The following is a 12,708-nucleotide window of genomic DNA, read 5'->3' as shown; positions in this document are numbered from 1 at the left end:
TTCTTCGGGGAATAAACGGTCTGGGCATAACAATCCTGTGTTTGTCCCTCCCCTCACACAAGAGATGTCTTTGCTTAGTACCCAGATGAGAGTTTCTCCAGTTTCCTGGTACGTCAGTGAAAAACAAGGAAGAGATCTGGAGACTCAAACAGATAAACTAATTGCTACCATTTCATATGGCCATTAGAAAAACAGATGAAGCATTATTGTCCCTACCATCCAGGAACTGTTAGTTTAGACAAGCAACTGAATTCAACATGGTTGAATGAAGCATCATATGGTTAGCACAATGAATAGATGTGTGCAAAAAAAAAAAAAAAAAAAATGGGCTTTATTTGGGCAACTTTATATTTTTGTAACTTCTGATGTCATCATTTGAGTGGATGTTTATGGACACAAGCATTGTTTTATTATTCTTATTTCTTATACCTTGCTAAGAATACATATTTATCTTCTAATAAAATTACGCTACAAAACCCTAAGAGATTTGTTTAAATTGCTTATTAGCATATGTTATAAAATTGACTGGGCAGTGGCTACAAAAGATTAAAATTTCACAACTGTATGATTTAGTTTTCTTTTAGGTAAACTTAGGAAAAACAGAACTGGAAATACCCCAGGGGCATAGAGAGCAGAATTCTACATAGGGTCCACTCTGACCTAGCCCTCTTCAGATTCACCCTTTTTGGAGGCCTTATTTAGGTCTGGCCCCACCCTGGAGTCTTGTCTCACAGAACTGATTAGAGGAGATCAGAGTATTCGATAGTGAATCCTGCAGCCTTTTTAGAGCCAGTGCACACAATTTTCTGAAACCCAAAAGCAGATAAATGGAAAAAAATGTATGAATCTTAATTTTTAAATTTTTATTAAAACCAGTGCTTGCAGAGATATTCCATTTAGCAAACTGTGTTCTATTCCTGCAGATATAGTAGTTGCTCCACAAGTCACAAAAAAGTAAATATAAACACAAGAGATAGGGTTTCACCATGTTGGCCAGGCTGGTCTTGAACTCCTGGCCTCAAGTGATCCACTCGCCTCTGCCTCCCAAAGTGCTGGAATTAGAGTTGTCAGCCACTGTGACCAGCCTGAGAGTTAAGTTTTCTTTTGCAATAAAGGGTGGTCACAGGGCTGTACCTATTTGGATTTGGCAGGAAGAGGGCAGTGTGGCCCATATTTCCATTACCGTAGCAGAAATTACTGGTGTCTGTGGCAGTGGAGGGCACATTAGGACAGGAACAGGGAAATTTACTTTTTTTTTTTTTTTTTGAGATGGAATCTCGTTTTGTTGCCCAGGTTGGAGTGCAGTGGCGTGATCTCTGCTCACTGCAAGCTCCACCTCCTGGTTTCATACCATTCTCCTGCCTCAGCCTCCAGAGTAGCTGGGACTCCACCACCACACCCAGCTAATTTTTGTATTTTTACTAGAGATGGGGTTTCACCATGTTAGCCAGGATGGTCTTGATCTCCTGACCTCGTGATCTGCCCGCCTTGGCCTCCCAAAGTGCTGGGATTATGGGCGTGAGCCACCATACCTGGTCGGAAACTTACATTTTTATTTCCATGGAGCAGCTTATTTTTCCTGAATTTCTTCTGTTATAAAGGACAAAAATGGGTGTACTTTTTCTGCAGGTCTTGATCCTTCTGCCTGTGGGTGTGGTGGTAGCAAGTAAACAGGTGGTACTGACACCTTTAAAAGCATATTGCCAACATGCAGGTGTAATTTGTCCATAGAATCTCATCTTAAAAGGAATCCCAGAGAAAGAGGAGAAAGAGGAAAAAATGGCCTTTTTTTTTTTTTTAGCTTAACGTGTCTCAGATCGAGAGCTGTGTCCACTCTGCCTCCTGGGATGCCATGCGTTTAGTTCTTACAAACCTTTACTTCTCAAATTGTGTTGTTTCTCCCTAATGAGTTTGTTTTAACTACTTTTAAAAATTCTTGTGATACTCAAGGGTCCCTGAAAAATGTTTTTTCCTACGTACCAGAGGCTTCTCTACATCTCTACATCATGGCTCTTTATATGCTATGTAGAAAACTCATTATGAATTTATAATCTGCAACATGAAAAATGTTCCCTCTGTGGCTGCTGAACATGGGAAGGTGTGACTACTCAAGATTCCTATTGGGGAAAAGCTGGGGTCTTTAGTAAAGAAGGAGAACATGTAATGTTGAGGTTCCATCTTTGTTCTCCATTAGCTCTATGCAGAACACGATTAACAAAATGTTCTTTCAAACAGAATGGCATTTATTAACCAGAAAATTCTGAAACAAATTATTAGGAGATGGATACCTGTTCTTTAGGGTGCTAAAGAAAGACTACTTAAAATCACTATTAAAAATTACAGAACATACAAATTATCTGTATCTTGAAGTTCCCATAAAACTAATTTTTTATGGTTAAATTCAAACTCTATTTTTGAGATCAATATCACAGCAGTGATGCCGCATTTTTCTGTGTGCATCAGCACATTACAAAAATTTGTCCTAGTGCAGTTGATGTTAATGATTCACTTGGTTAAAGAGCTCTTTGACAGATTTCTTTTCTATAATTATTTTTCTCTTCATTATGAAGTATGTTTATGCTGCTGATGTGCATAAACCATAACATTTAATCTGGCAGCTGCCTTTCTTAGGTTTTCTGTGCATGTATCTGCCTTAGGAAAACGAAAACTGTCATCCCTTTTTACAGGCCAGAAAAACTGGGAAAAACATGGGCTCATCCACTTACTGGATGTTTGACCTCCAGTAAGTGGGCCAAAAACATTGACATTACTGGTGAACTTGTTAGAAATTTAGAATATCAAACAATTCCAGATCTTCTGAAAAGATAATCTGCATTAACAAGATCTCAAGTTTATCGTACACATTAAAACTTGTGAGGTACCTTTTTTTTTTCTTTTCTGAGACGGAGTCTTGCCCTGTCACCCAGGCTGGAGTGCAGTGGCTGAATCTCAGCTCACTGCAAGCTCTGCCTCCCAGGTTTAGGCCATTCTCCTGCCTCAGCCTCCCGAGTAGCTGGGACTACAGGCGCCCACCACCTCACCCGGCTATTTTTTTGTATTTTTTAGTAGAGACGGGGGTTTCACCGTGTTAGCCAGGATGGTCTCGATCTCCTGACCTCACGATCCACCTGTCTCGGCCTCCCAAAGTGCTGGGATTACAGGCTTGAGCCAGCGTGCCTGGCTGTGAGGCACCTTTTAACTCAACGTGTCTTTTTCGTCTCAAAAATACACACAACTCATTCTGTATGATGCAGATATAGCATTTAAAAATAGACATGTTTGTGTTTATGCCCTAATTTATACTCTATTAACTGGAAAAGTACCATATATACACAGATGTTGTGGCTCTTATGCCACTTTCTTTTCTCAGGGTTAGATAATACATTAGAAAATATTTCTATGTTAAGAATTATTTTAGGGATAATTTCATTCACTCCTATAAGTCAGAACCAGTTTTCTTTACTGTCTTATTTTACCTTGAAATTTAAAATTACGCCCATGGCCACTTGGCAAATGTATGTGATTTTGTGTGTGTGTGTGTGTTTCTGTGTTTTTCAGGGACCGTTGACGTTTATGGATGTGGCCATAGAATTCTCTTTGGAGGAGTGGCAGTGCCTGGACACTGCACAGCAGAGTTTATATAGACATGTGATGTTAGAGAACTACAGAAACCTGGTTTTCTTGGGTGAGGGTAACTTCAATACACATTTTCTAATATATCCTAAAGGTTTTATTTCTCTTTTTTCTACAATGTTTTTGGTGATTTATGCTTTGCATAAATGAGTTTCGGATCCCTGTTTTCAAAAAAAATCTTTTAGATTTGTCATTGTAGAAAATAGTTTCTTCAAGATATTTCATCTTTACCATAACTTTCTGGATTCCTGAGCTGATCTTTATCATTCACTCTTGATTAGTGGTAATTTTTGAAATTTATTGTCATAAAATATTGTTGCTCATACCTTAAAATCTAACTCCCAACACCAATTGTTTTGATTCAGTAGTACCAGGTAGTGAAATTAAGAAACTACAAATTTAAAGTATTTTCTAAATCTTTAGAAATTTTTGTCATAAATTAGCATTTGGGGATTAATGTACTAGAATATTCTATTACATTCTCTTTACTGAGCACACTACTAGGTTGGTAATTGGAGAATACGTGCAAGATTTATGTTATTTATTTTCAATAAAACAGGTATTGCTGTCTGTAAGCCAGACCTGATTAGCTGTCTGGAGCAAGGAAAAGAGCCCTGGGATATGAAGAGACGTGAGATGGTAGCTAAACATTCAGGTAAGTGAGAGTGAATACACAGATGGCACAGAGAAGAAGGCAAAAGGCCAAGGAGAAGGCCACTGCTTAAAATGTGATTTGGTAAGCTGTGTTCCAAAGGAAATAGTTTCTGGAAAACCTGAGTTTTTTTTTTTTTTTTTTTTTTCCCCTCGCATAGGACATTTTCTGTCTTGTTTTTCAGTTCTCTAAGGATTCCTCTTTCCCTTTAGTGATCTGTCTTCAGTTTCACAGTGAAAGCCAATGTCCTCTTCATGGGATATAAAAGACTGCACAATCTGACTGTTTTTGTTGTTGTTGTTGTTGTTGTTTTGGGGGATACACAAATGTGCATAATTTTGAGAAACTCTACGTTAAACAGTTTTTAAAATTCTTTTTGCATCAAGTCTGAAATGTGTGAGTAGTGGTTTCTGTTCCATTGTTTTTGTTGTTGTTATTTTTCTACATATTCCATTCTGTTTTTATGACTATGGTTTTGAATATAGTTGCATATGTAAGGCATAGGCAGTGCCAGTATACGTTTTCAGGATTTGGCTATTTTGGATTGGCTTTTTCTTTTTATTTGGCAGGACAGATTTGCTGCTGGTATTTGCAACAGCTATTTTCTTCAGGACTTTGACAATGTCACACAGTTCCCTTCTGGCCTGCAAAATTTTCTTGAGAAATTCACTCATTACCTCATAAGACTATTCTTATAAATAACACATCATTTTTATCTTGAAACTCACAAGATTCTCTTGTCTGTTGAAAGAAATCAGGCACATTCCTGAGTCCTGGGCCCAGCAAATACATTCAGCTTGACACCATATATCTCTCAATTTCCTGAGCCCAGTACAAACACGGCCCAGTGCAAATACAGACACCATATATCTCTCAATTTCCTGAGCCCAGTACAAACACGGCCCAGTGCAAATACAGACACCATATATCTCTCAATTTCCTGGGCCCAGTGCAAACACGACCCAGTGCAAATACATTTCTCCATATATCTCAGCTTGGGAAATCCTGGGAAATCCCCGATAAGGGCGCCGCCGTTTGTAGTTTTACTGAAAGCACGGGAACAATAGATAACTGCTAAATGTATAACTTAATATGTTAACCAATTGTAATGCTGTAACCTAAAGAATTCCCTTTTTCCCTGTTCCTCTGTAACCTTACAAGTCCTATTTTCATCGGGCTATAAAAAGCGAGCGCACGCATTGTTCGAGGCCCTCTTGTATGTTGAGAAACGGAGGGACCAAGTTCGAACTTGCATTAAAGATCCTTGCCGCTTGGCTTTGACTCTGGACTCTGGTGGTCTTCTTCGGGGAATAAACGGTCTGGGCATAACACTGTGACTTTTAAAATTGTGCTTATATATGTTCTTATTGTAAATATCTTTGCATGTATTCTAGTTTCTTTGTTAAGCTTTTTCATTTTTACATCATTTTTTCTTATAATATTTCAGTTCCTTTTTTGTATTTTCTACGTCCACAATTTCTGTTTTTTGATATTTTAAATATTTCTGTTATCCCAATTTTTCTGATTTTTAATAGTTGTCTGTGTTCCTATTTCATTCATGGAGTATTATTCAATTTATGTTAACTTTTTTAAATTAATTTTTTTAATGGTTGCTTTCTGAAAATTTTATAATATTTGATAGAGCTATGTTGCCCTAAAATTTTGTATACGTTGTAATCTTTAATTGAAATTTGTACATTGAAAACAAGCTACCTGTCACAGTGTCTATAATGTAGCTTTGTCCTGGCAAAGTCTGAAACCATTTTTCTTAGCTAGAGATCCTGAGAGTCTTTCAAACATGTTCTTAGGATGTGTCTTGTCTGAAATGTTCTAGTTTTTTTTTAGTTAAAAGACTTTATTCATGTTTCTTCTTAATAGTCATCACTTGCTACAACTGTTCTCTGTCTGTAGTACAGTCTCTTTCCTGCTGTAACATTTACCTTTGATCTCAGCAGACTCAAAATGTCATTCCAAAGTATACCACTGTTAATTTTTGCACTTTATGTTGTAGGAGACAGAAACCAGTGTCAGCAAAAGCTCCTAAGAAAGCCAGAAATAAAGATGTGGGTGTGTTATTTTTCTTGTCTTTTGAAAAAGAAAGCAAAAGTTGGTCATTTACTTCTAAAGACACTATGTTATATTGAGAAGCAGAAAGAACTGTGTTGGGTAAATGTAACAGACTTTTCTTTTCCTTTGATGTGGCTTTTGGCATTGTGCTAACCTGGAACACTACACACACTTAACTCATTTATAAATTTTCCACAAATGCATTTTGGTCAGTATGCTTTTGTTACATTTATGTGTCTATGAAGGAATTTGAACCTGTGGTATTTTGCTATGCCATCTTGCTTATGTAGTTTGTGTAACTTTATGGGTTAGATTTGTAAAGTATATTCATCTTAGTTGAGCAAGTGAAGTAATTTGTTATTTTTATTTCTTTCAGTTATGTTTTATTATTTTGCCCAACACCTTTGGCCAGAGCAGAACGTAAGAGAGTCTTTCCAAAAAGTGACCCTAAGAAGATACAGAAAATGTGGATATGAGAATTTAAAGTTAAGAAAAGGCTGTAAAAGTGTGGTTGAGTGTAAGCAGCACAAAGGAGATTATAGTGGACTTAACCAATGTTTGAAAACTACCTTGAGCAAAATATTTCAATGTGATAAATATTTAAAAGTTTTCCATAAAATTTCAAATTCAAGTAGACACAAGATGAGGCATACTGAAAATAAACATTTTAAATGTAAAGAATGTGGCAAAACATTTTGCATGCTTTCACACCTAACTCAACATAAAAGAATCCATATTAGAGTGAATTTCTACAAATATCAAGAATATGGAAGAGCCTTTAACTGGTCCTCAACCCTTAATAAACATAAGAGAATTCATACCGGAGAAAAACCTTACAAATGTAAAGAATGTGGCAAAGCCTTTAACCAGACCTCACACCTTATTAGACATAAGAGAATTCATACTGAAGAGAAACCCTACAAATGTGAAGAATGTCGCAAAGCCTTTAACTAGTCATCAACTCTTACTACACATAATACGATTCATACTGGGGAAAAACCCTGCAAATGTGAGAAATGTGATAGAGCTTTTAACCAAGCCTCAAAGCTTACTAAACATAAGTTAATTCATACTGGAGAGAAACCCTACAAATGTAAAGAATGTGGCAAGGTTTTTAACCAGTTCTCAACCTTTAATACACATAAGATCATTCATATGGGAGAGAAACCTTATGAATGTGAAGAATGCGGCAAAGTTTTTAACCGATCCTCAAAACTTACTGAACATAAGTACATTCATACTGGAGAGAAACCGTACAAATGTGAAGAATGTGGTAAAGCCTTTAACCAGTCCTCAACCCTTACTACACATAAGAGAATTCATAGTGGAGAGAAGCCCTACAAATGTGAAGAATGTGGCAAAGCTTTTAAACAATCTTCAAATCTTACTGACCATAAAAAAATTCATACCAGAGAGAAACCCTACAAATGTGAGGAATGTGGCAAAGCATTTAACCGATCTTCAAACCTTACTGAACATAAGAAAATTCATACTGCAGAGAAATTCTACAAATGTGAAGAATGTGGCAAAGCTTTTAACCAACTCTCAAACCTTACTAGACATAAGCTAATTCATACTGGAGAGAAACCCTACAAATGTGGAAAATGTGGCAAAGCCTTTAACCAGTCCTCAGCCCTTAGTGCAAATAAGATAATCCATACTGGAGAGAATCCCCACAAATGTAGAGAATCTGGCAAAGTTTTCCACCTATCCTCAAAACTTAGTACACATAAGAAAATTCATACTGGAGAGAAACTCTGCAAATGTGAAGAATGTGGCAAAGCCTTTAACCAATCTTCAACCCTTATTGGACATAAGATAATTCATACTGGAGAGAAACCCTACATATATGAAGAATGTGGCAAAGCTTTAAACCTGTCCTCCAACCTTACTGCACACAAAAAAATTCATCTTGGAGAGAAACCCTACAAGTGTGAAGAATGTGGCAAAGCTTTTAACCGATCTTCAACACTTACTACACATAAGATAATTCATACTGAAGAGAAACAGTACAAATGTGATGAATGTGGCAAAGCTTTTACCTGATCCTCAAAACTCATTGAACATAAGAAAATTTCATACTGGAGAGAAACCTTACAAGTGTGAAGAATGTGGCAAAACTTCTAATAATTTCTCAACTTTTACTAAACATAAGATGATTCATACTGGAGAGAAGCTATACAAATGTGATGAATGTGACAAAGCTTTTACCCGATCTTCGACCCTTACTACACATAAGATAATTCATACTGGAGAGAAACCCTACAAATGTGAAGAATGTGGCAAAGCTTTTTTCCGATTCTCATCCCTTACTACACATAAGATAATTCATACTGGAGAGAAACCCTACAAATGTGAAGAATGTGGCAAAGCTTTTAATTGATCATCAAACCTTACTGAACATAAAAAAATTCATACTGGAGAAAAATCCTACAAATGTGAAGAATGTGGCAAAGCTTTTAACTGATCTTCAAACCTTACTAAACATAAGAAAATTCATACTGGAGAGAAACCTTACAAATGCGAAGAATGTGGAAAAGCTTTTAACCAGTTCTCAACCCTTACTACACATAAAATAATTCATACTGGAGAGAAACCATATAAATGTGAAGAATGTGGCAAAGCTTTCACCCTATACGTAAACCTTACTACACATAAGAAAATTCATACTGGAGAGAAGCCCTGCAAGTGTGAAGAATGTGGCAAAGCTTTTAACCAAGTGTCAACTCTTACTATACATAAAAGAATTCATACTGGAGAGAAACCTTACAAATGTGAGGAATGTGGCAAAACTTTCAGTCGATCCTCAAAACTTACTACACATAAGAAAATTCATACAGGAGAGAAACCTTACAAATGTGAAAAATGTGGTAAAGCTTTTAACCAGTCTTCAACCCTTTCTACACATAAAATAATTCACACTGGAGAGAAACGCTACAAATGTGAAGAATGTGACAAAGTTTTTAACAGATCTTCAAACCTTACAGAACATAAAAATATTCATACAGGAGAGAAATCCTACAAATGTGAAGAATGTGGCAAGGCCTTTAACCGGTCCTCAACTCTTACTAAACATAAGGTAATTCATACTGGAGAGAAACTGTACAAATGTAAAGAATGTGGTAAAGCTTTTAAACAGTTCTCACACCTTGCTGTACATAAGATAATTCATACTGGAGAGAAACTCTACCAATGTGAAGAATGTGGCAAAGCTTTTAACTTATCCTCAAACCTTACTGCACATAAGAAAAATCATACTGGAGCAAAACCCTACAAATATGAATATGGCAAAGCTTTTAACTTATCCTCAAACCTTACTGCACATTAAGAAAAATCATACTGGAGTGAAACCCTACAAGTGTGAAGAACGTGGCAAAGCTTTTAACTTATCCTCAAACCTTACTGCACATAAGAAAAATCATACTGGATCAAAACCCTACAAATGTGAAGAATGTGGCAAAGCTAACCTATCTTCAACCCTTACTCCACATAGGACAATTCATACTTGCGAGAAACCCTGCAAATGTGAACAATATGGCAATGCTTTCAACTAAATCTCAAACTTTACTAAACGTAAGAAAATTAATACTGGAAACTTTACAAACCTAAAAGATGAGACAATGATTTTGAAAACACCTTCAAACTTTTCTAACCATAAAAGCAATCATACTGGTGAAAAATCCTAAAAATGTGAAGAATGTTACAAAGCCTTTAAATGGTTGCCACACTTGATTATAGGTAAGATAATTTATACTGGAGAATACTCCCAGAAGTGCGAAGAATGTGGCAAAACTTTTAATTAATTTTCACACCTTATTGCACAGGAAAGCCCTTCAGAAAAATTGTACAAATATAAATGTGGAAAAGCCATTAATATCTGGTTACATCTTACTCAACATTAGAGAGTTATTGCTTAATAAAAGCATTATAAATGCAGTTAGTGTAAAAGCCTCAGAAAACAAAACCTTTCTTTTTTAGATGGAGTCTTGCTCTGTCACACAGGCTGGAATGCAGTGGTGTGATCTTGGCTTACTGTAACCTCTGCCTCCCAGGTTCAAGCAATTCTCCTGCCTTAGCCTCCAGAGTAGGTGAGACTACAGGCGCCCACCACCACGTTTGGCTAATTGTTTTTATTTTTAGTAGAGACTGTCACCATGTGGGCCACACTGGTCTTGAACTCCTGACCTCAAATGATCAACCTGCCTCTGCCTCCCAAATTGCTGGGATTATAGGTGTGAGTTACTGTGCCTGACAAATACAAGCCTTTAAAGAGAAGGTTTTCATTTTTGAAGATAAACATTAGGAACATAAAGAGGGTTGTAGTGTCTTTACTTGTATCACAGATTTTGTTGTACACATTATGTACTAAAGGAAAATCCTGAAGCAGTGATCAAATTTTGATTAACATCAGGGAGTTTATATTAGAGAAACTGTAAATGTAATATATTTGGAAAAACATTTTTTTCAAGAACTACTGCTTAGAAAACACCAGGGGACTCATACTAAAATATATTTTTGAAGATGCAGTAAGTATAAAAGAAATTTAATGCAAAATTAACTGGGTGTAAATATCAGAGAATTCACGGTAGAAATATCTAAGGCACTGACACTTCAGACATTGCTCTTAATCAGTGTGCTGAGTACAGAAAATACTCCAAAATTAAAGTTGATAGATAAATTATTTGTATATAACTTTCAAAGAGGTAGAAATATTTTTAGTTACAATTACATTTAAAGTATACTTTTTTCTTTGAAAAAAATCACAGAATTTTTAAAAAGTGAGTGATGTCATTCAACTCAAATTACTTCTTGCTCTTCATTTCTATTGTATTCACATGTAAAAGCATGTGATCAGTTGTTGCTTCATCAAAGACATGAGACATTCTTTTTTGTTAGGTGGGCATTATTTTTTACCTTTTCTATGGAAGAGTAAAGACATTACAATGTAGGATGCATGATAAAAATCTAAGTGGAGAGGTGCTTTGTGTTTAATTTATAATATTGAGTGCTGTATGAGGGAGGTGTTCAGAGGAATATTATTCTGCATTCTAGTGAAAATATCTTTTGTTTTAGTTAAAATTAAATTAAAATTAGTAGTATATCATTTTACTAATTGTATTTCTATGTAATAAAATGCAGCACATTTAAAAAATTTTAAATTATTGTGAAGTTAATTTTTTAATTAAACTTTTTTTTAACGTGTTAAGACCATTGTGCATTCAATGAAGTGTTATTACACCACTAACTTTAACCTATCCCACCTTACTCAAGGGTGTAGGTAAAAGATAGTGACAATGTACTATTTAATAACATAGTGGACTAACATCTCTAATAATTTCTCTTGCCAGTGACTTTAAACTAAAGAACTTAATTAAAGAACATTGTTCCTATAGGTTAAATTTTTATTCTTTTTTCTTATTTAAACATATTTTTCTTAAATTTTATGGGTACATAGTGTGTGTATATATTTATGCCATATATGGCATATTTTGATACAGGCATGTAAATATATATTAATCATGTTAGGGCAAATGAAGTACCCATTAACTCCAGCGTTTATCATTTGTATTACAAACCAATTCTACACTTCTAGTTACTTTAAAATGTACAAGTAAATTGCTATTGACTATAGGGTCATTTTCATGGGCATAATAAAAATTATATACAAGTGTAAATAAAATCCTGAGTCTTAAAATTCTGAGTTCTGCCTAAACATTTAAAAAATTTTGTTATGTATTTTTCTTTGAACATGTCTCTCTGCCTGCAAACATAACAGGATTTTAGTATTGGTTTACATAGAGTTAACTATACACATATATTACCCTAAAAATAAACCTTAGGTGCTAGAAAATTATGGAGTGTTTTTGTGTGAGTGTGAGTTTGTACCTATTTTCAAAGAAAAGAGCAATATTGGAACAAAACAAATATTTTAATAAAGTAATTTACTAGACAACTGAAAACTTCAAAAATGCTGAAAGTAAATGTATACTCTGCTTTGAATTCATTACTTTCAAATCTTCTGACTTATGATTCAGAATCTCTCTGTGCAAATGTTTTTACTTGCCTGTTAGTCATGCTAGACCTATAATTTTCTTGTTTCTTACCATGTTTTTCTTTTATAGTTTATGAGGTATTTATTATGTGAGCTGTTCATGGATTGTAAGAATGATTTTTATAAAATTTAGTACTGCGGCCGGGCGCGGTGGCTCAAACCTGTAATCCCAGCACTTTGGGAGGCCGAGACGGGCGGATCACGAGATCAGGAGATCAAGACCATCCTGCCTAACCCGGTGAAACCCCGTCTCTACTAAAAAAGACAAAAAACTAGCCAGGTGAGGTGGCGGGCGTCTGTAGTC

The 12,708-nt window shown here is 35.6% G+C and overlaps 1 protein-coding gene across 1 annotated transcript; it reads left to right on the top strand.

Annotated features, from left to right (window-relative positions):
• The first annotated feature begins 2,902 nt into the window (after window positions 1-2,902).
• Window positions 2,903-12,210, top strand: LOC105500283 (zinc finger protein 85-like). The gene is given in 6 exon segments (XM_011925709.1): window positions 2,903-3,025; window positions 3,559-3,691; window positions 4,193-4,288; window positions 6,729-8,428; window positions 8,430-9,677; window positions 9,679-12,210. Coding segments are annotated over 5 exon segments (3,390 nt in total). The 5' UTR covers window positions 2,903-3,025; window positions 3,559-3,573; the 3' UTR covers window positions 9,907-12,210.
• The last annotated feature ends 498 nt before the right edge of the window (window positions 12,211-12,708 follow it).

This window comes from Colobus angolensis, unplaced genomic scaffold (assembly GCF_000951035.1).
Source record: "Colobus angolensis palliatus isolate OR3802 unplaced genomic scaffold, Cang.pa_1.0 Scaffold657, whole genome shotgun sequence".
Lineage (NCBI taxonomy): Eukaryota > Metazoa > Chordata > Mammalia > Primates > Cercopithecidae > Colobus > Colobus angolensis.
The sequence above is the reverse complement of the archived record's forward strand: the minus strand, read 5'-3'. Positions and strand labels throughout refer to the sequence as shown.